Consider the following 25,027-nt stretch of genomic DNA (forward strand, 5'->3'; position numbering starts at 1 on the left):
TTGTTGGATGCTTCAGTTTGTCCTTGGGACATGCATTTTGCTACATTATCCTTGGCATGATATAGCCAAAAATCTGTTGAAAGTGCTATTATCACCAAGAATAAAATTAAGAAAAAATACACCAAAACAGATCAGGTCTATCCATCCAAGTAGAGAGGAAATAACACAGCTTAGAGTTTCAATTTTCAAAGTATGATTGATAGTAAGAACAGGAAAACCAAATACAATTTTTACTAAAAATATTTTTATTCATGAAAATAAAGTATAAAAGAGTGATCAAAAAACTGAGTTCTTATGTATAGAATAAACAAATGCCTTTACAGATGGGTACACTGCAAAGGGTCTCACTGAATAAAATTTTCTCGACATGGCCATAAGCAGGAACTTATTTTGGGAGAATGGGCACTCAAGGGCTACAACTCCTCCAAATAATGATGTGGAATGCTGTAAATCCAACTCATTCTATGCCTTGTCAGTATAAAGGTAGATTCTAAATTTGATTGAAATCCAACATTCTTTGGTAAAGTTATGATGATAAAACCAAAGTAGGACATGTAATCATCGGCAAAAACTCTTCTAAAGGATAATGTGGAATACCGAAAATTTAACCTGTTTTAGGTCTCACCAGTATAAAATTTAAAGCAAAATTTGGCTGCAGTTCCATCCTCTTTAATAATACTAAATTTGATTGAAATCCACAAGCCATGGTAAAGTTTGCTTCTAAAACTCGAGTCAAAAAAGGCTGGTGAATAAGAAGCATTGAAAAAGGAAATGTAACTTGTTGAGGTCCCATCTATATAGAACTGCATGCCATTAGTTAAGTCTAACAATCCTCGGGAAAGTTTTGCTGTGAAACTAAATGTAAGAGGACTGGCAATCAGGGCCCATAACTCCTCAATGACAGAGAAACCACAAATTCTTTATCAATATAAATAGGTATACCAATTTAGTCAAAGTCCAGCAATTTTCTGTCAAGTCTTGCAGATGTCAAATTGCTGATTGTGGGATTAACTGGTATGAGCAACACAATTATTACAGAGCTCTAATGACTTCTTCAAATGGGGACCTAATTACATAGAGTTATTACCAATCAAATGGGGACCTAATTACATAGTTACTACCAATCAAACGGGGACCTAATTACAAAGAGTTATTACCAATCAAATGGGGACCTAATTACATAGTTACTACCAATCAAATGGAGATCTAATTACAAAGAGTTGTTACCAAATCAAATGGGGATCTAATTACATAGTTATTACCAATCAAATGGGGATCTAAAATAGTTATTACCAATCAAATGGGGACCTAATTACATAAAATTGTTATCATATATACTTGCTAATAAGTTGAGTCAAACTGCAAATTAAAAGATCATGATCTGCTTTACCATAATGCGTCTGAAGACCAGGGTCTATGTTGTTTGTTCTAATGGTTACTCCTAACAAACTGTAAAAACCCAGATCTGCTGGTGCATTATTTAGTGGCAGATCTTGGTCTGTGAAATTTGTGAATGGACTCAACTTGTAAGTGTATATATATGATACAAGTTTAATGGGGCTCCAACTATACTGAGTTATTACCAATTAAGTGGGGATCTAATTACAGAGTTGCTTCCCAATTAAATGGAGTCCTAATTACAGACAGCTGTTATATAATCTGACATTTGATTCATACAGAAAGGATAAAAGAAAATTGGTTTACTTTATATATCACAAATACATAAACCAATGAAATAAAGCTATACCGTTTTGTGTTAATGTTACAATATATGTACATATTATCAACTTTTGTGTTAAATTTCCAATATACTTTTTGAAAGTGACATAACTTGAAATCCCTTAAAAGCATTATTAATGGCACACTAAGATTTTAAACCAGATTTAAATTTGTCGTCATGTTTTTGCTCAAATTTGCAAGGTAAATTTTAACATTACCATACATGTACCTCTCCATATATTTAATGCTGGATCAAAATCAGCAGGTGATTTTGCATAATATAAGATTACTATACCATTCTTGAACTACAATTTTTTTATATTAGTTTATGAAAACTTAAATGGATGTATACACATGATATATATTTACAAATATTTCATTTCTGTTGTGATGCAACTAATTACAAAATCGGTCTACTTGTTTGTAATATACTGTACAGATATTGTACTACTTGTTTGTAATATACTGTACAGATATTGTACCACATGTTTGTAATATACTGTACAGATATTGTGTACCATAGAAAGCTATTTACAGATGCTAACAGAAGATTACATAAAATTTTGTACGGACTTTATAATTCACAAAGAAATCTTCAAGACTTTAGCCATCCATAACAAAGCACATTTTGTCCAGTAGTCCACCAACAAATCAATTTTCGCCTTAAGAAATTATGCTGACACGAATGCCATTCTAATTGTAAGTGTGCAACATTATGTTTTAAACTGCTCTTCACAATCTATTCAAATTCAATTTTAAATTTACTTGTTCAAATAAAAAACTTATCGATCATGCTTTAACTGACCTAAATTTTGACTTGTGCAAATGTGAATACTCAGTTATTCATCGCTAGATGAAATCAAAATTTTGTCAGAAGTTACAAGTTAAAAATGTCTTCTTACTGGCAACTAATACAGTGGTGCTAATTTTCCTGTCAAGTAAAAAAATATGTGTACCAGCCTATAAACAACACACAGATCTACTACTGCATAATGCGCTGCATATGGAAATATCTTTTTTAAAAACTCTATGTACAATACAATTGTCAACAGTAAATTAAATATAAGATTTCATTGTTAGTACACGGTATATATTAGAGACCAACTATAAAAAAAATAACTGAAATTATATACATGTCAGTAATGCTTACTACTTTTCAGTCTGTACCCATTATATATATGAACAATAGACATAAATTCATGGCATACACTAGTACATCATTCATACATCATTTCTTGCAGAGTTTTCAATCACACCAAGGAGTGGAGTATTCCCGAGATAAATGATTCCATATAAAGTTAATCAATGTCACACAATAAGTGTGGATAATCACATTATACAAACAATGAATGAAGTATACCATCCTAATCACATTTACTGTATTTTTATAATTAATGAAGCGTACATTCATCTCCAGTAAAGAATGTCGTTACAAACACGAACAAATGTTTTCTTTGTGGTTTTTTCTTCTTTCTGAGAAGTAAAGTACATGTTCGTATAGAAAAAAAAACAAAAGGTAAAATTAATCTTTGAATGTTCGGTGTAAAGATTAATTACACAATAACTATAACTTAGATGAGGAGTTATTGCACAAATGAAACAAGAAATTAAGTGGTTTCAAAACTGAAATGTTTGCCTATGAACTTAGGCAAGGAGTTTTTAAAGTTTTACACAAATGCCTTAAAAAATGAAGTTATTTGAAGACTACAAAGCTCATCTGTATGTTAGCATGAGAATCAAGACAAAGATGGATGTACATGTATAATCTTCATGTCAATTTCATTCAGAAAAGAACTTTATTTTTCACAATTACAGAAGAAAGTAAAGAAAACTCAAAGAACATTGTGGGACCATTTAAACATGACAGAATAAAAATGAAGTTAATAAAAAAACAAAAGAACCATCTGGATAATAAATGTGTATAGTGATTTGTGTAGATTTGGGTGAGCTTCATATCATCATCAAAATCACTTGTTCCAGAAAAACAACAAAACAAGTGCTACAGACATCAGACCCCAGTTGGCAATTATGGATGCAGCACCAGCAATACGGCACTTCAACGTATCAAACCTGAAACATAAACAAGATCTGCATTAAAACTTATTTCACAAAGTCAGACCCCTTAACACTTATGTATATGTGGTACTATGTGCTTTAAACAGTGTTCCAGTTTGGCATAAATATAGGGGCACTATGCCCCTCCCAACATTTTGAGCACCTGTCAAATTTATGACCACCACTGTCAAATTTATGACCACCACCATTACAATTTATGACCACCTCTGTCAAATTTATGACAACCACTGTCAAATATTTGGATGTCATTGAAAATTTAAAAGCACTCCAATCATTAACTTCCAAATTTCTTTCTGTTCCAGCATCATGCTGCTAGCTGGTTTTGCCACAACCTTTCCATTGTTTAACTTCGATATTGTTAAATCCCACATTGCTGCACACAAAATTGCATTTCAATGTTGCGCTATCCTGTATTAGAAAATGTCTACGAGAAAGAGAGCTGGTAATTTACTTGCAAAGACAGAACCTAAAAAATAAAATAAAGTGAAATATTTTGGTACATGCATTTTATTTTAAATTTATTTACAAGACTGCAATGTTTACTTGATTCCTATTTGATACCCTAAGCTAAAAATCTATCACCCATATTGCCAAAAACATATATCCTAAATTATGTATCTGCATACACTGTGCACAAAAGAGACAATGATAAGACTTATAAAACTTGATTTTTGTTTTGTAACGATGTATAAAATATGTATTTCCATTTGTTTTGGTTGATTACCTCTGACACATATTTCATTTTCGTTTAAACCATTTTGTGCATTTATGTTATGTGCTGACTTTCTGTCATATTCTTGACAGAATCACCCCAGAAAAGGCAATTTATGCATTTGTTGATCATTTCTTCATCACGAGAAGCTACTGGAAAGCTTTCTCATGTACCTACATTAACCGAGCCCAAGACTCAAACCCACGCAGACAAAGGTGAGACGGCAGTGATCTGTAACGGTGACCGCTTTAGACCAATCGGCCACTTGGGGGCCCAAAATCGCTTATTTAGTGTCAAGCCAGATTCAGCACATGATATTGTATATGCTATATATTGTACATAACAGATAGAAGGCCTCAGGGTAGATTAGTTCTGTAACTAATCGAGTTACCTTCTCTAAATAAAGTCTTTATTATTATTATTATTATTATTATTATCAATACTACATACACACAATATATAGACCCTACATACGTTAATGAAATGGAATATGAATATTAATTATGAGAAATAAGTTGTATCATAAAAGTAGCTCATTTTTTAAAAAAAGGGAATATTTTGTTATATTATTTACATTATATGGAGAAAGTAATTATATTTAAAGATTCATAGTTTTAATTTTTATGATATTAATTTTTTTTTTATCATATATCATGTAGACTACACGGTCATTTTTTATTATTATCATTATTATTATTATTATTATTATCAACAATATTACAAAATGTGAAAATGGATGATAAAACTATTATTGGAACAGGAAGAGTAAAATGACCTTTTGATATCTGTTTCAGATTTTCTCAAAATTAACCTAAAGAGGAACAGTGACCAATGGACATGGTGGCAGCCAAAAGTTATAACCACTGGGAATGCAGAATAATGAGAACTAGACAGTATGGGCAAGAGACAGAGGAATGGAGATGGCTGCAAAGTTGGCATAAACAAGGAAGGCTGCTTCCCCTGATAATATTACCCTTCACCAGGCCACTGAACATCATAAATATTTCCATGGCTGGTTTATCCAACTGATGAAGATGAAGATGGATTGCAAAATATATACTGCACATAGTGACAAAGGTGAAGATGTCGTTACAGATGTTCAGAATAGTCAATTCCATTTTTGAAGGGTTGAAGAAGTGTCAGATAATAGACCAAACATCTTGCTATATGCACACAATGGAGAAGTAACAAATGCATTCATTGCAGATGAAAAGATCTTTGCTGGCTCAGCAGAAATAATCACTGATGCATTGGGGAACCAACTGAACAATAAGCAGTTGTCTGTACATGAAATGTCTGGATTTGCACCAAAGGGTGCAGCTATCTTTTTAGGAAAGAACTGAGTTTGGAAAAGACTTAAGGACAATAATGGGAAACATACTGAATCACTGCAAGAACCACAGATCAGCATTGGCAAGCAGGGATTCTTTTGCAGGAGTGCTGGCAATGAAGCAGTTAGACAGCATCATAGAAAATCTGTACAAGAATTACAAATACATTTTCAATGAAACAGAGTGTCTGAAGGTTTTTAATGAGGCCCCTCTGGCAATCAATGAAGCTAATAATAATAATACTTTATTTATAGAGGGTGACTCAGTAGTGAAGGTCTATTTTCCATTGAGGCCCTCTTCAGGAGAGTATAACAATGCACATTATATGAAGATAACAATAATTACTATTTATTATAACATGTTTAGTATTAAAATACTAAATTCCATTATCTATTAGAAACACATACATGCTCATGATATCTCTTCTTAAATACTCTAATATTTTCAGCAGATCTTACATGTAGTGGAAGCTTGTTCCACAGCACTATACCAGAGTATTGGAAGCTCTTTTAAAATTGCTCTGTTCTTGGTTTTGGTGCTAGAAGGTTTCCATATGATATTGATCTCAACTGGTATTGTGCTGAGAAAGGCCTGAATGATTCCTGACAATCAGAGATGGCTTAATCATATGATATTGATCTCAACTGGTATTTTGCTGAGAAAGGCCTGAATGATTCCTGACAATCAGAGATGGCTTAATCATGTGATATTGATCTCAACTGGTATTGTGCTGAGAAAGGCCTGAATAAGTCCTGACAATCAGAGATGGCTTAATCATGTGATATTGATCTCAACTGGTATTGTGCTGAGAAAGGCCTGAATGATTCCTGACAATCGGAGACGGCTTAATCATGAGCAGGCAGTCATGTCAGTCGGGAACAACTAGACATCAAAAGTCTTGTAGCGAAGCCTCATGACAACATGACCACCTCATCTTGACACAACCATCCATTTAGAAGAAGTAGCAATAACAAGATTTTCATGATGGCCAACTGTGTGCTTGCCAAACTGGATGTCCATTGGCACCATTTTCATTTAAGACATTCCAGATACAGTAAGAAATCTTTTGGTCAGAAGCAGTCACACCAGTATGTCTTTCTGTGGCAGTGGAGTTTTCAAGACAGATGCTGGCTGTAATATTAGCAGTCAGAATGGCAAAACAATCTAGACATCATAAGAAGGCTTTTACTGAAAACCTCATGCTGATATAACCATACACTCAAGATAAGTAAAAATAACGAGATTTTGAAGATGGTCATTGTGGTATAGAATGTCTGAGCAGTACCATTTTCATTTAGGACCATCTAGACTATGAAATTAATGTCTGTGAACAGAATATAAGGCAATCCTCCAAATATTTACGAGTATTAATAACAAATTGTGCTAATGTACGGACAGATATTAGATCAAAGACCATCCTGTAAGCCCTTCTGGTCTACGACATTTTTTCATTCAGAACTTGTTAGGACAGAATTTGATCTGACAACAGTATTTTATGTAGCATTAAACTGATTGGCAGTTCTGGTGAAATCTGAGGGTCAGGTTTTATTTTTAAGTCCTCCAAAATGTGTTGGAGGAGGATATAAAGATTAGTTGTTGTTACTATTTTCTATTTTCCATCTAATTAGAGCTTAGGTTTTATATTTATATAAAGTTCTGACCTGTCCTGAGACAACATGGTATTAAATGCATCAAGTATGACTGATTATTGTAAAACCCAAAGTACAAACACATGCAATTGTTCATTATGTTTCTTTCCATTTCTTCCACATGCAAGACTGATAAATATTATGTGTGTGTGTGTCCTTCATTATAGCACAATTCAGACATAACACATGGTGAGGCTCCCAAAACTGTATATCAATTTCGTAAACTTCTTAAATTACTATAAAGCTCTAGTGCCAAAATAAACATGTTTGATTTAATAATTTGGCAAAGTATATTGCATTCTTTTCAGTGTCTTTCTTTACTTGAATAAAAAGGTTAAAAGTTTCTTTTGGAAATCTTCATTTCATCTGTGTCAAAAGTCAATCATGGCTCATTTCATCTGTGTCAAAAGTCAATCATGGCTCATTTCATCTGTGTCAAAAGTCAATCATGGCTCATTTCATCTGTCTCAATAATCAATCATGGCTCATTTCATCTGTCTCAATAGTCAATCCCTGTTCATTTCATGTGTCAATTGTAAATTACTGTTTATTTCATTAGTGCCAATAGCCAATCACTGCATTTTGATTTTAGTTTAATTCTTAAAGATGTCAACTCATTAAAGCTAAAAAATTTCAATCTATTTATTAATGAACCATCAACAATGTGGCCATTTAGTCTTCTTTGTGTTTGTCGTTAACGCTTCCTATGCATAAATGTTGCTTAGTCCAGGGTCAACAATTGCCAACATCTGATTGCTTAGTCCAGAGTCAACAATTGCCAATATGTGATTGCTTAGTCCAGGGTCAACAATTGCCAACATGTGATTGCTTAGCCAAGGGTCAACAATTGCCAACATCTGATTGCTTAGTCTAGGGTCAACAATTGCCAACATGTGATTGCTTAGTCCAGGGTCAACAATTGCCAACATGTGACTGCTTAGTCCAGGGTCAACAATTACCAACATGTGATTGCTTAGTCCAGGGTCAACAATTGCCAACATGTGATTGCTTAGTCCAGGGTCAACAATTGCCAACATGTGACTGCTTAGTCCAGGGTCAACAATTACCAACATGTGATTGCTTAGTCCAGGGTCAACAATTGCCAACATGTAATTGCTTAGTCTAGGGTCAACAATTGCCAACATGTGATTGCTTAGTCCAGGGTCAACAATTGCCAACATGTGATTGCTTAGTCCAGGGTCAACAATTGCCAACATGTGATTGCTTAGTCCAGGGTCAACAATTGCCAACATGTGATTGCTTAGTCCAGGGTCAACAATTGCCATCATGTCCAGGGTCAACAGTTGCCAACATGTGATTGCTTAGTCCAGGGTAAACAATTGCCAACATGTGATTGCTTAGTCCATAGTCAACAATTGCCAACATGTGATTGCTTAGTCTAGGGTCAACAATTGCCAACATGTGATTGCTTAGTCCAGGGTCAACAATTGCCATCATGTCCAGGGTCAACAATTGCCAACATGTGATTGCTTAGTCCAGGGTCAACAATTGCCAACATGTGATTGCTTAGTCCAGGGTCAACAATTGCCAACATGTGATTGCTTAGTCCAGGGTCAACAATTGCCAACATGTGATTGCTTAGTCCAGGGTCAACAATTGCCAACATGTGATTGCTTAGTCCAGGGTCAACAATTGCCAACATGTGATTGCTTAGTCCAGGGTCAACAATTGCCAACATGTGATTGTTTAGTCCAGGGTCAACAATTGCCAACATCTGACTGCTTAGTCCAGGGTCAACAATTGCCAACATCTGATTGCTTAGTCCAGGGTCAACAATTGCCAACATGTGATTGCTTAGTCCAGGGTCAACAATTGCCAACATCTGATTGCTTAGTCCAGGGTCAACAATTGCCAACATGTGATTGCTTAGTCCAGGGTCAACAATTGCCAACATGTGATTGTTTAGTCCAGGGTCAACAATTGCCAACATGTGATTGCTTAGTCCAGGGTCAACAATTGCCAACATCTGATTGCTTAGTCCAGGGTCAACAATTGCCAGCATGTGATTGCTTAGTCCAGGGTCAACAATTGCCAGCATGTGATTGCTTAGTCCAGGGTCAACAATTACCAACATGTGATTGCTTAGTCCAGGGTCAACAATTGCCAGCATGTGATTGCTTAGTCCAGGGTCAACAATTACCAACATGTGATTGCTTAGTCCAGGGTCAACAATTGCCAACATGTGATTGCTTAGTCTAGGGTCAACAATTGCCAACATGTGATTGCTTAGTCCAGGGTCAACAATTGCCATCATGTCCAGGGTCAACAATTGCCAACATGTGATTGCTTAGTCCAGGGTCAACAATTGCCAACATCTGATTGCTTAGTTAACTGACATTCACATCAAGCATAAAACAATGCAGTGACAAGAAAGTTTTTCACCCAAATAAATCAATTAATTTACAATCTAATTAAGCGTTTGCTGACCACATTTTCTCTCACAGCTTAATATTGCCAACATTTTTGGGAACTACTTTATAAATAAAAAAAAAAGAAAGATGCCATCATGCACACATGGCTTAACAGTGTTGTCAGATGCAATCATGCACTCAACACAACCCCTGAATCACACTGTCAATTCCTGACACAACTCAATCCATTTGTCAACAATTATTCAAGATGCAGCAACAGTTACGTATAGTATTAAGATTCGTATGGAATCTAGCTGAGAAATTTCTAGCTGTTTGAAATTTATACAGATGCTACTTAATGACCTTAATATCAACACATGGATATATATTGAACTAGAAATGTTCTACATCTTTTATTATGGAATTTTTGAATTATTTTTGGTACTGAATTTAGAGACATCATCATTAACACATACACTTCCCTGTGCGTATTTTTGTTAATGGAATTATTATGGATAAAATGAGCTCAGCCAGTAAGTATATGTATCAATAATTTAATTGTGCATGCAGTGCTAAAATAAAAATGGACAGCTGATGTCAGGGGCTCCTCTAACTCAAAAGCAGGCCAGGTCCCTCCTATATTCACACAGGCCAGGCCCCTCCTATATTCATGCAGGCCAGGCCCCTCCTATATTCTAGCAGGCCAGGCCCCTCCTATATTCAAGCAGGCCAGGTCCCTCCTATATTCAAGCAGGCCAGGCCCCTCCCATATTCTATGTCAGTTGCATGTTGGGCTTGTCCAAATAAAAAGGTGTTATCTCATTTGCCTGACAAACCTATAGTGTACAGACAAAACTGCTGCAGAAAACCTTGCATGCATTGGTTGTTGTGGGCTTAACTCCATTTCTCAGCACATGATAGGCTACACATGGTGGCCTGTATAATTGGTGGAGGAAAAACTAGCGAAAACCCCTGGAAGAACAACCAACCCATGAGAAGGTACTAGCAAGCTTTCTCACATACCCACAATGGAAGAGTCAGAGACTTGAACCCAAATGGAAAGAGCTGAATTGGCAGTGAACTTTAAAAGGCAAGCTCTTTAGACCACTCGAATGCCCAGTTCCTGCATGCATTGGTATTATACATGTATAGTATACATGCTATACATGCATGTATTGACGTATGGTTGAATGTTTAAAATCAAATATTAATACATAATTAATACATAAACTATTTCTTGCTTAATATGCATTGATTTAAGCTGGTCACTAAGCCACTGAAGCAAGAGCTTGGCACCCACTCCCATACACCCCCTTCATTTGTAGGTCCATGAGGATATATATATGTATCATTTGCTTTAGCTAACTGACTTAATTTGATTATCAGACCTGGCTTTTAGCAACCTTTTAGAAAACTGAGACCTGCTAGATATAATCAAAAGATGGGCAAAAAGCACTGTGGTGTCAAACATGAAAAAGTCAAATTAAAATGCCAGATATGATAACAAATATTCAATATATTACTTGTTGTCAAGGCCAAACTGCTTCTTCTCATACTCCTCTTCCATTGTCTGCCCATCAAAGAACCATGTGACATCCTTGAGGGGATACTCGTACCCCTGGCGACACTCACACTTATAACCACCTCTCTGGAAACGCTTCCCTGGTATTGGCACACACTGAAGCAGACGAAATAAGAGTAAATTTATCATAGTGGTTACATATTCATAATTTTTCATCTTTTCACTTTATGTTCTTGTCTACTCTCCCTATACGTCTTCTCTGCAAATTTTGGGCAAAACTCCACCCATTCATTCTGCTGGAAGAAAACTTGTACCTCTGATTTGATTACAACTGTGCAAAGGGGTAAGCACTGTACAAGTCATTTTCGGTTCAAATCAGATGCGGATGAAACCTGTATGGATTACACTAAGCCCCTATCTCTTCCGTTAATATGTATTTGATTTTTATCCAGGACAACATTTCATAAAGGATATCAACAATTAGATTGCCTGTTGTTTTCTTCCCTGTTGTGGTAACTACAATTGTGGATTATAGATATATAGGCTAAAAATAACATATCACCCATACCGGCAAAAAACATATATAGCCTAAATTATGTATTTGCATAGTGTGCACACAAGACAATGATAAGACTTATATAGCTTGATTTTTATTTTGAAACAATGTATAAATGATGTATTTATTTCCATTAGTTTTGGTTAATTACCTCTGATACCTATTTTTGTTTTCATTTAAAACATTTTGTGCATGTATGTGTTTAGTACCAACTTTCTAGAAAAAGACAATTTACGTTGATCAATATTTCAGGAAAAAAATTGTAGTACAGTACATGTACTTTGTAAATTAATAATAGCTAAATGCTGATACTGTTTATTGAGAAGAATTACAAATGTTGGTCAGCAACAAAAACTGTTTTGTTTATGCAACATTTGAGAGAAAAGCTTAGTTTATGTGTAAAAATTACATTATACCAAGGCCAAAGAAGGAATTGTTTAAAAAAAGTTTTCAATATACTGGTTCACTGGTATGAACAATGTTCTGCAAGCTCCTAGCATTTCTTCTTTTCATAATGAATGTCTCAAATGGATGAAATCTTTAGAAAATTGAACAGTTCTAGTACAATAAATACTACTTTTCTGTAATTTTGCGCCATTTTCAGAGTTGAAATTTTCAGTGCAGAATATTTTATATTTATATATGTCCTTGTGTTCATAGATGCCTGTGCATATTTACAGGCTTGATACTTTGATTTTTAAAATCACCGAACTATTGAGTGTCAAGCCAGATTCTTCACATCATGTTGTATATACTGTATATATTGTACATAACAGATATAAGGCCTCAAGGTGGATTAGTTATGTAACTAAATGAGCTACCTTCTCTAAATAAAGTCTTTATTATTATTATTATCATTATTATATTATTATCATTATGTTAATAATAATTCAAAGAATAATATTCCACATGATGATGATTGATCCTAAAATATGATTTTTCATCCATTTTTATGAGAGAGAGAGAGATGTAAACTATACCACATGTGAGGTACCTGATCAACATATATAGCAGTTTCATTCTTCGCCAACCAAAAATATCAGTCTGATACATTTATTGTCAAGATGTTGAGTGAACTAGCATTGGAGGGTATAACAAAAGCCAAAATAATTACAGTTAGATTAAAACCAATGTATTTATTCCAGTTCTCTAGATATCAGTTTGTAATCATGCCATATTGTTGCATTTATTTCCCCAAGTTTTGAATTTTATATTAAACGACATAGAAATTAAGGATGATCCATCAAGCCACAAAAAAATGTTTCCAGTCAGCAGACCCTAGCAGTTCCCCCTTGGATAAAAACAATAAACAATTTTAATTTAAATAAAAGAATGAAAGTCCTGTAATTGATTTGTATATCTAACTGAACCAGTTTTGCCTAGCCAGTACTTGAAGTGCTTAGTATATTAGGCAGAGATGCTCCCAGGGTGCATGATTACGTGATTCGCACAAAATTTGTATGAATTTACGCACTTGGAAAGCAGTAATGCACAAGAACTCCCACAAATTAGTTTCAAGACACAGATATAAAAATGTACTCTGCACACTATACAATTTATTTCTACCATTCTATTTCGTAACTATTTACACATCTGCTTTCCTTAGCAAGGCATGAATGGTTGTTACACTAACTCTGATTGGCACATTGGGCCCCGTAACAAGTATTCTGTCATAGTGTGAACCTTGCATCAAGCAACTTTTACAAATCCATGCTATCCAGAAGACCCAAAATGGCTGAGTTACAGTGTGGTTCATCTTTTGATGATGAATTCATTCAGAAAATAATGGCTGATCATAGTAACAAAGGCCATTTATTTTTAAAGCTAGGAGGTATATCAGATTATTGGAGCTGAGAAAGTATTAATGGAGATACCAGTGAGTGATTTTGAACCCCAAAATGGTCTAAATTTGAGTCTGATGTACATGCTGGATGGACTAAAACTAGATGGCATGATTTTCAACCCTTCATATCAGTGGTACCGTATTTTGGAATTATGAAAGGCTGTCTGCCAAATTAAAATACAGACAATGAAAAAGTAGACAGCACTTTTCATTTTACAAAACATACACACAGGAACAAATTAAATGTTTATTTTGCAGTGTTGACACAAGACCATATATATACACGTCACAGTAGAAATATAATCATTATTTTATGCATTCCTCACAGAAGAAATATCAGTTTACACATAGCTAATACCTGGCCATTGTAGAGATGCAAGCTACCAATCAATGAATGCTGATGCCTTTATTAAATGTTATTGTTTTTGCATGGTCCACATGCAAGAACCAAAATGATATTCTGGTAATAGGTTATTCATGCATATATTTATATTCTGTACAAATATAAATTTGGTTTCTGCCTGTGGACCAGCCTTATTTTTTGAAAACAGCTCCAATTTTAGCACAAAATGGCTATTTCATAGTTACATCATGAGCACATGCCTATGATGCTGTATCAAATAATTTTATAAATCAATTACAATTTGTAGATTTCAACTGTTGAAACATTTTCTGCCATGGTATTATCTGATAAAATTTTAACGTTTGTGAATTTTTGGGCCAAAAAGAGGTGCCATAGTATCTACCGATTTAAAATAAAATGTGATTTATAATTCTGTGACACTGTGACCATAATACTCTAAAGCTATGATGAATTTAGAACTGAAGTATGGTGTTATGTATATCTATATTGTGTTCAACCTTTGTCCATGATTGAAGATTGTAATGATATTTGCAAACAACATATTACATAGCTAATTTTTGTCCATGACTGAAGATTGTAATTTAAGATAATGATCATTTGCAAGCAACATGTCTATTTGGATTTGAGTTCAGGACATTGGAAAAACCCATGTTCTACCTGATATATAACAGGTTAGTTGCTAAAATGTTAGTAAACAGACCTGACCTTCTTTAAATTTTGATGGAAAATTTCACTGTAAATTACCTAGGTCATAAGTCAGGTTAAAGTCAGTATATAAGACTGAAGTAAGCAAAATTATTTCATTCCTACTTTAAGTTCAGTTGTGTTCAGACATAGTTTGAAGGAAATCATGTATTTAAAAATTATTCATTGGAATTACAGTGCTCATTGACATTTTTGGACAAAATCACTATTTTGGGATTACATGTATTGTTAAGTCATTCGAGGACATTCTGGATTGTATAACTGTGATCCATGAAGACTGTTGGCATACTGACCTATTCAATACTGGCACATCAGCACATTCAATATACAAGTCCATTCAGGACATTAGACACATTTGAACTTGTGATAGCACTTTTAGGATTATCTGGGACTTAATTCACTATACTGCAATTAAATTTTCACTTTGCATTCTATGAAAATAAATTAATTATTGAATTTTAATAAATTTATTAGATTTTTTTTTTCTGTTACTTAGTTTAGAGACCATTGAGTTGGAACAATGGATTTATGACTATATTTCCTAAAGTAGGCTATCCTGTAATGAATTTAGATCTATATTTCCTAAATTAGGCTATAATGTAATGAATTCTAAATTATATTTTCTAAAGTAGGCTAAAATGTAATGAATTTAGAACTATATTTTTTAAGATAATTTACAATGTACAGTCAACTCTCAATTCTTGCATTTACATGAATTAATATTGACACCCATATACCCTGAGATGTGCCCTGTTCATGAAGATACCCAAACATGCAGTATAGGTTCCCAATCATGATTCTGGAAGCTTCACTCTACCTCAATGTTGCCATTGTAGTAGCGGTTACTCTGTTCAACACTCTTAGTTAAGAACTCCCTTTATCCCTTATATTAAGTGTTTTCCAACAGTTATTATACAAGTGCTTCCACCTCCACAAGGAAATGAAAAGCTAAAACTCTGGAAGTGTTATGTATATTTTATATAGTTTATATCAATTTAATTTAATTGTTTGTTTGTAAGTTTTAAATTGTTTTTTTTTATTCCATTACATGCTATTTTAAGACAACTTTGTTTACTGGATTTGATATTGTCCATAATAAGACTTCAGCTCTGACTGATTTGTTTTATTTTTGACATGTGTGTGTGTGTGGTTTGGATTTTTAATGTAGCTTTAACAATTTTCAGTCATATCACTATCATGTCTACAGTGTGGCAGTTTACAGTGATGTCTAGCACTGGGGCATCATGCCACAGACATGTAGGTATATGTCCAACCCAGTCACATTATCCTGACACCAGGCCGACCAGTCCTAACACTAACCTCTTAATTCTGAGTAACAGGCGAGGCAACTGTTAGTACCATTTTTAAAAGTCATTGGTATGACTCAGCCAGGGATAGTACCGACGAACTCCTGCATCTGAGGCTGACATTCTAACCTCTAACCGGAGCTGTCTATTTTTGATGTAAACAACTTTATAAAGGCATTGTATCTAATGCTGACCTAGTTTCTGACCTTGATTTAGAACCAGTGATAGTTTTTGGTAAACAACTTTGTTTTAATTTTTGTTGTTGTTCTTTCTCAGAGTAAGATTCATAAAGTGGAATCATGGCCATACTTGGAGTATGTGACAAATAACATGTGTTCATTGTTACAAACCTTTGGTTTTCCTAGAAGGATGAACTTTTGACCTCCATCCAGGACTCTGTTTTGCATTGTAGTTAAATTTATTACTAATGTTTTGATAAAAAGAATTGTCATTCATGCCGTAACACTTCAGAAGTCAAATTGTTTTATGTTGTGAACAGTTTGGGCTAATTATTTTATTTTCTTCAAATTATTTGGATTTCAAATGTAATTGTTTACTCTGGAAATACTAGTGCTCTATATTAATTCTTGGACAAGGATATTTATCAAAATTTATACAGAGTGAAAAACTTGAATAATATTTTCTGTGATTCAACAAGAGACTGTTGAAACTGCAGCACTTCACAGGTTACAACAGACATCGTCTTCCAGTTTGGATTTCATCAGGACTCGAACTCAGATTCATTTAGGACTTTTTAATAATAGGACTTCTATTACTTAATTTTTTGATCAATTCTGGATTTGATTCATAAACTGTATGTTATTTTTCTCATTTTTACCTTGTTTTCTAGGGAATTAAATTATTTGTAAAAGTTTACAAAGCTTGTTGTCTTCGCTGTTTTCTTGTTAGTTTCTGTAAGAGCCTAAACACGTAACGAAAGCAAAACTTCAAGTTGTGGAGAGAAATATGAAAGAGGTGAGTAGGTGTGCTACAGGGTACAGAGTCAACTCTTCTTACAATTAGGAATTGATGATATAAACAAAGGCATACAGCATTTACGAAAGTATTGGCTGAAAAATGTTTTATTTTGGTGCATTTGGTGTCATAAATGTTAGGTCTAAGGAATGCATCACATCACTTTTATATAATTTCCAATAGAAAAATTCACCTCAAGTCATGCAAATTCAACATGCACAAGGTTTCTCAGCAATGTTGTTGTTGTTGTTGTAGGGTTTAATGCCATTTTTCAGCACACGATATGCTATACATGGCAGCCAGTATTAATGGTGGAGGAAGAACCCAAGATTCTCAGGAATGCAATGTACATGTAGATCAGTGGGTTACTGTATATAGCTAACTATGACAGAACTGATAAATAATATTACGCCTTTGTCAAAACATTTTCATAGACAATGATGCATAAATCAAGGGTTTACTAATCCACTTGCCCAACATCCAGGACAAGCTCCAATTCGGTTTGGGCAAAATTAACAAGACAATAGCCCATGGGCAAATCCAAAAAAATGAAAGAGGTATATAAGTTACAAGAAATTTTATTTAACGTCATTGGTTTGGGTAATATACCGTGACTCTGAGCTACTTTACTGACAATAGTTGTCTTCATTTCCTAATGCTTTACGCTCTGCAAGTTTTATACCCTGCAATCCTGTTACAACACATATTTCAAGAAAATGTGACTGGGTGGGACATCATGCTACATATCTGCAGCATGATGCCCCAGTGCTAGACAGCACTATAAACTGCCACATTGCAGACATCGTAGCAATACAACTGAAAATATTTTAAAGCTACTTTAAAAATCCAAATCACACACACACACACACACACACACACACTCACACACAGTATTTATATGTTGTTTACATGATAATTACAGGAGACTCTATACATACTGCTTGGCAAACAATTAAATGGAAGAAAAAATAAATGTGTTCAATTCATTCTCAAAAGCAAATTTATTTTGATGCAAGTTTCTTATTTGAAGTGGTAATTATTAAACAAGTGTTGTGAGTATAAGTAAATTATACAGTCTCCTTCTAAATCTCTCTCCTTTTTAAAATTGTAGCTATGTCCAAAATATTTTCTACCTATCTCTGTGCATGCATGTCCATATCTGTTTTTGCTGTTCCAACTACATCTGCATTCAAACTCTTTCTAATCTACAAATCTATCTACATGTATATAAACATATATATTTTTGGATAACTAATTATCTGTATATGGTTTTAAGATGCCAGTAGATATACAAAAGGAAACAAAAGTTTCAATAATTATAATGTGATTTACTTAAAATATACCATATTTTTATCTTATTATTTTACTCATGTTGGGATGTTGTATTTCGGGCAAGCTCAAAGTCCCACAGACAAGTTCAGTTTTCCAATCAGGTTGTTGCTGGCAAGCTGACTTTTTTAATCTGTAAATCCCTGCATAAATGCATGTTTTGGTCTTTATACATTATCTCCAGCATCAATGCATGTTTTGGTCTTTAACTCATTAACACCTGGAGATTTTTGTCATTTTCATTTGAAATGCAAGTAGGAAACACATTTTGGGGGCTACTTCTGAATACATCCATCTATTTTGCTTGCATATGTACAGCAGGGTAAAAGTTGGAGTTATTTCTTTCTTTTCTTTTTTTTGCTTACTGGACCCATCATTTTTGTGCCCTGGCCCCATTTTACTCCAAATCCCCATCTTATCCCACTTTGTGCAATGGTTCTCCTGTCTGTTTGCAGTTCATAATGGTCTGCCTTAAAAAGTCTAAACTCTGGACACAAAACTGGATTCCAACCATGAGCAAAATTTGGGTGCAAAAAAAACCCTGGTCTCAATATATAGGTTTTTACCTCTGTATTTTGTAAAGTGACTAGAAAGTCCAGATTATTTACCAATGTAGAGCTACATCTGTCTACTTTTCAGTAATACCAACACTTTAGTGTATCTCAAAGGACCTTGATGCCACAGAGCTTGGAAGTAGGTTACTACCTCCTGGCACTTAAATGGGGCAGCAGGGGTAAATGAGTTAATATACAATAACTCCTGAGGACAAAAAACCCACATTAACTTTATAATGAATCAACCATGTTCCATTCTGCAAGGTTTCAAAAGGTTCCCTTTTGAAGGTGGTATACCTGGAGATGTCAAATGAAAGGAAATTCTAAATAAAACATCCACAAACACATGACAACACACCAATGCATAGCTGCTTTTCTCTGCTTGGGAGAATGGGCAACCAGAAAGCCATATATTTGGTAGTGTGACTCATCATAGTTGTATCCATTCTGGAGTACATCACTTCCTTGTGTATGTTTTTATTGCCACTGGACAAAATAGAGGAATTCATTGAAGTTTGTCTGAATTTCGGTTTTGACACCAGAGAACAACCACTGTACCTATCTCGTGATTATTCCGCCAGTGCCAAGTCCGATATATCAGAGTCATCCATAACTGTGATCTCCATAATATGGACGTCTGCAATTATTATTGCTCTCAGTTATATTACATATCACAACATTAAGAAATGAGGATTATCTGTGGAAAATAATCTGTTGCACCAAGTTCTCCATACTTGAAGTACTATATTCCATCATAACCATGGTAATTATACTGTATACATCAAGATCCTGAAATTCTAATGAACCTTGACAAACATGTTTTTTAAGATAATTAACATGGTGGCTATATATTTGTGAGATTTAATCAATCCTGGTGAAGATCTGACAGCGACCGCTCAGGGGTCATGTTCTGATGAACTTTGAATTAACCAGTGGAAATGCAGCTTTCAGAAATTTGAAAGCAAATGAAATCATTTGGCACATAGTGATGCTCTTCAGCCATTCTGCTGAGTCTCCCAAACGCGCAGTACAAGACTTCATCTGTCTGGCTGATAAAATTATCAATTATGGTAATAACACAGGCAAACAGAACATGACCACTATGTGGTCACTGTCAGATCTTAATATACTTACTTATTAAATATACTAAAAACTATCTCTTATTAGGGTATGGATTTGCTCCAATTTTAGTATTATCCTTCCATGTTTCACTAGTTTTCTTTCAAACTACCACTATTTATTTACAAAACTGATATTGAAACAACAGTATTTTATGGCCCTTGCAACAACAGTATTTTATGGCCCTCTGTACAATCTAATTATTAGCTAACAAGGGGCCCCGAGTGGCCGAGTGGTCTAAACTGCTCTCCGTTCCAGATCACTGCCATCTCACCTTTGTCTGCATGGGTTCAAGTCCAAGGCTTGGCTTGCGTGGGTACATGGGAAAGCCTGCCAGTAGCTTCTTGTGGTTCTTCCCTGGGTTTTCCAGGGTTCTTCCTCCACCAGTTATATTAGCCGCCATGTATAGCCTATCTTGTGCTGAAAAATGGCGTTAAAAATTCGCCTGTGGTTGGAATTTGATTTTGTGTCTGGATTTTAGACTCTTTGGTCTCAGATCTAAGGCAGCCTGGTATAACTGCACACAGACAGATGAACCTTTGCAAAAGGTAGGATGAGATGGGCATTTGGAATAATGAGTGGTCTCGATACAAAAATGATGGGTCCTTTAAGCAAAAAAAGACAACCAAAAAAAAGAACTCCAACTTTTACCCCTTCTGCTCATATACGAGCAAAATAGCCAATGAAAAACGATGTTGCTAAAACAACTAGGCATTTGGTTAATGAAAAATCACTTGGAAGTCGATGTATTAGGATGTATTCAGAAACAGACCACAAAATGTGTTTCCTACTCGCATTTCAGGCGAAAATGACAAAAACCTCCAGGGGTTAATGAGTTAAACATCACTGTGAGAAGTGTGTGTTTATAGTGCCATTGATATGCTCAGAGTCATGACACCATATCAAAATTAAATGTACAAGTGCAGGAAACTTTTATTGTCAAATGTAGTCTCTAACTTGATGCCATATTATTGTGACTGTTTTTATTTCTTTGTTGTCCATGGATACTAAGAACAAAAAAACAGAGAAGTTGAAGAATTTTAATAAATAATATTCTTGATATCACAGACTGCTATTTAAAGGTGTTTCATTCCCAGAATATTACATTTGTTAAGGGCTAGCCCAAATGAAAATACCCTATATAATTATCTGCAGTTGGATTGTTTTTCTTTACCAAAGTCTTTAAGAAAGGCAATCAATTATCATGTACTTACATATTGAGATTTGTAGTCACATTTGGCCGTGTTCTTGAAGGCGTTAGCCACATGAAACTCTGCAGGACACTGGATTATGTCCAGTTCCTTCAGGGACACATCTATTGTCACCACACCTCTGAAAATTTAAATAAGGTCAATATTTTACACTAATATTTCTGTGTGTTCTTGTTCAGTTGTAGAACAAATTATGAAATCTTGTTAACATAAGACCATCACACTGATCCACATTTAAAACCAATGTTTTCGCATTTAAGATGGGTGAATCATAAATTCTGTGAGGATATAATTTTATAAAACTTGATGAGCACTGCAATAAACAAGAAATAGATCATCAATATCACATGCATAGGTGTCAACTTGTACGGTTTACCCGTAATTTGTATGGCTTTTTCCTTTTTCGTCAGTGTACAGCCGTACAACCGTTTTGTGTGTTTTTTCCGTAAAAAAAATGTTAAATTAAAAAAAATAGTTTTTTGTTTTTTTCATTTTATGTGAATCTGGGACTCTTGGCATAATCTTTTTTAAGCACGAGAATTCAGTGAGACTATGGTGGCCTGAAACAACCAATCAAAAATCATACTCAAAACCACGCTTTTCCTTTGATAATGAAACGAGTTTCATTCATGGTTCAACTCCAGTGTGTGAAGATCTTGTCGTTAATCACTTGGAGATTAGACGCTCACTCGGATTTCTAATATTGACTAATTGCCTGTGTAGTAAGTATCTTTTCTTATTTTATACATTATTATTTTATTATTTATACTTATTACTATCAAATGCATAAAGTTTGCATAAATTTTCATACTTTGCATAGTGTGGCAATCATGTTGGTTTAACTGTAATTCATCATACTGTTCTGTGTAGAGATAAAGTCAACTTTAAAATTTTTTAACAATATACTAATTAAAATTAATACTCTACTGATTTTAGCACTGGCATTTTATTGTACTGTTATAGTTTTGATTCAAGTCTGTCAGATAGGTAATGAAAACAGGAAGATGCATTGCCATAATGATGGACGTAGTACAGATACTGAGTGACTCGAAAATATATAACACTGCCAATTGATATCAAGTTTGTGACCAAAATTGGCACATCATATAGCAAATTCATAACTTTTCAAACACCAGATTCGCAATTTTAATAAAAACGATCAACTGCTTATGAGGTATAAACTTTCTGACTGCTACTTTGTACAAAAAATTATTTCTAGATTTCAATTTTTGAATAGCTTCTGGCGTATTATCTTGGGGTTTATGGGGACAAATAAAAATTTGTAGCATATTTGTAATAGGGAGATCTTCCTCTATTACATGTCAAATCTAAATATTTAAATTATTTTTTGTATTTCTCTCATCTAGTTGAAATATTCCATCCTTCAAATGGCTGAGCCTAACTCAAAGAAATGCAAGCTTGAAGACACTGACCGAGGTCGTGGCAAGTTTCACTGGCTGACTGGATTAAAGTTTTCCCTGGCACTGTAGATGTATCCAAGTTAGGATCTTCACGCGCTTTTTGAAAATATGCAGTAAAGACATTAAACTAGTGGTGTCAAGCATATATGATCGGTAGGAACACTTCAGGCCAAAACTGCATGAAAGAAATTTTGAAATGAAGGAGGAAGCATCCATCAAAAGCTTCTTTGCTTAGCCAAAGCAGGAAGATGATAGTGTTATAAGTAAAAAGAATGATATAAAGTTTCAGAAATGTAAATAATTATGTAAATATGTGTCATAATAATTTGTGTATAGCATTTTGTTGTTTTAAAACTGTTGATCTTACCTGTCCATATGAACACTGATAAATACATGTAAATTATCTTCAATACAAATCAGATTAGAAACATATCTGCAACGCAGTGGTACTTCCCCAAGCTTTATACAATCTTTCAAAGCCCCCAACCCCATTTTACCAATCAAGTATAAACTTAAAAATCACAATGTATTTTCATATGCTGTCTACTTACTGTCACAACGTCTCTGACAGACCTTGGATAATTTTTTTTATGTAACATTCTTCACTTAGTCCATCGATAACCAAGCTATGTCAGGCTGTCTTAGGTCTTTTCCAGTAAAACATCATTGGGATTCGGGAAAGACAATTTCAATGTTGTTAAGTTGTCACTTATAGAGGCAATTTATAATTTTGCATCATTTTCATTTTATAATATTGTAACATTTTCATCTGTTTGAGTAATCAGAGTAATCCAACATATATTTTAAAAAACTGCTGTCCCTTATGTTACCATGTATTTTTATTTTACCACATCTTATCTAGTTAGCCTCTGTTCTCTCCTCAAAAGCAGTCATAACAAAAATTAAAGAATATTAACAACTGGACTTACTTAAATTCAATGTTAGACTTGAGGCTATCCATGCCAAAAAAGGGAATGTAGTAGGTGACCACCCAGTCCATCCCCATGTCGTCACACCTAAAGTAAGGCCTGGACCATTCCCCATCTTCATAACGTGGAGCCCTGTAAGTGATGGGATAGTGCTCAAATCGAATTAGACTGGTTATATTTGGCCCAGACCGAAGCATAAATTTGTCCACATACTTTCTCAATCCGTTAAAATTTGCAACCCAACGTCCTTTCATTTGTCTGAACCAAGGTTCATCTACATAAGGAGTGCTAAATCCAGCAAAGTCTACGGCTCTGAAAGTGTCCAGACCTCCACCTTCAGTTTCATTTCTGAAGGCAAAAGGACCAAAGAACTCTCGTGTGATCCCTGTTGCATATCGGGCATCGGTAGAATTAACTGGTGGTGACATGCGGAACTTGTAACGATCGAAGAACACCCCTGCTCCTCGCACTTTAAAGTCGGCCATGACCATGGACAAGACTTCTCCAAAAATATGGGTCTCATTCAACCTGCGATCTCCTTTAAGCTCCCCAAATTGTTCATACTCATCTACATTCTGAAGGAAGTTGCTTAGAAAATGTGCCATCCTCAATGCCGTACGCCCCTGGGCCTCAAACTGTTTGTTCACACCAAATGAAACATCCCCAGGGAGGTATAGTTCATTCGCCTCCTTTGATTTGCAGGTTTTTCTGGTCACATCGAGACGTCGATTGAGGATTGTTACCATTCGTGACCATGCTGGCTCTTCAAATGCATCTCTCTTCTTTCTCAGTTTTGGAGTTTCCCCAGAATAGTTTGGAACAAATCGCTTCTTTTTTGTACTGTTGATGTCAACTGATTTTTCTATGGTTTTTTTATTTGCAGCACGCTTTGCGATCCATCGTTTTCTGGGAGTTTGTATCAACTCTGGTGACACCAGATCAATGAAGCGATCCTTGGTGGGAGCAAGCTCGGTGGATCTCTTCTTGCGGGTCACCCATGTTGGGTTCTGATTAGGAATCACTCTAAGGTCTAAATAGAAATAGAGACATAATCATGAAATTTCATGTATAAAGCCAGCTGGATTATGGAAATGTGCATGTACATGGGAAAATCTAATATCAATTGATAAAACAAGAATCTGGTACTGAATCTTCTAGATGGCATTATTAGTCATCCAAAATATGAAAGAATGAAAATTTACTTGAACATAACTAGAAAGAGAGTACCAAACGAACTGACGCCCTCTGCTGGTTGAAAACATTTTCAAGGAATTCAAGATAAAACAATTCATAATTTTAATTGTTGAATGCTGAATCAGTCCTTTAGGGAAAC

The 25,027-nt window shown here is 34.7% G+C and overlaps 1 protein-coding gene across 2 annotated transcripts in view; it reads right to left on the minus strand.

Moving 5' to 3' along the window:
* Positions 1-227: 227 nt before the first annotated feature.
* The window catches only part of LOC149786143 (uncharacterized), a 41,585-nt gene continuing 16,785 nt past the window's right edge, over positions 228-25,027 (minus strand). Inside the window, exons 4-8 of one of the 2 annotated variants that reach the window (XR_016424884.1) lie at positions 23,695-24,724; positions 21,348-21,465; positions 11,383-11,537; positions 1,173-3,789; positions 228-1,102 (exon numbers count right to left, since the gene is read on the minus strand). Coding sequence is in view for 1 of the 2 variants with exons in the window: in XM_089976479.1 (XP_089832605.1) it covers positions 3,687-3,789; positions 11,383-11,537; positions 21,348-21,465; positions 23,695-24,724 (1,406 nt within the window). In the remaining variant the exon portion in view is untranslated. Of the gene's footprint in view, positions 3,790-11,382; positions 11,538-21,347; positions 21,466-23,694; positions 24,725-25,027 lie in introns of both variants that reach the window. The other variant, XM_089976479.1, reaches the window with a different exon arrangement.

This window comes from Sinohyriopsis cumingii, chromosome 12 (assembly GCF_028554795.1).
Source record: "Sinohyriopsis cumingii isolate HCF-2022 chromosome 12, ASM2855479v2, whole genome shotgun sequence".
Lineage (NCBI taxonomy): Eukaryota > Metazoa > Mollusca > Bivalvia > Unionida > Unionidae > Sinohyriopsis > Sinohyriopsis cumingii.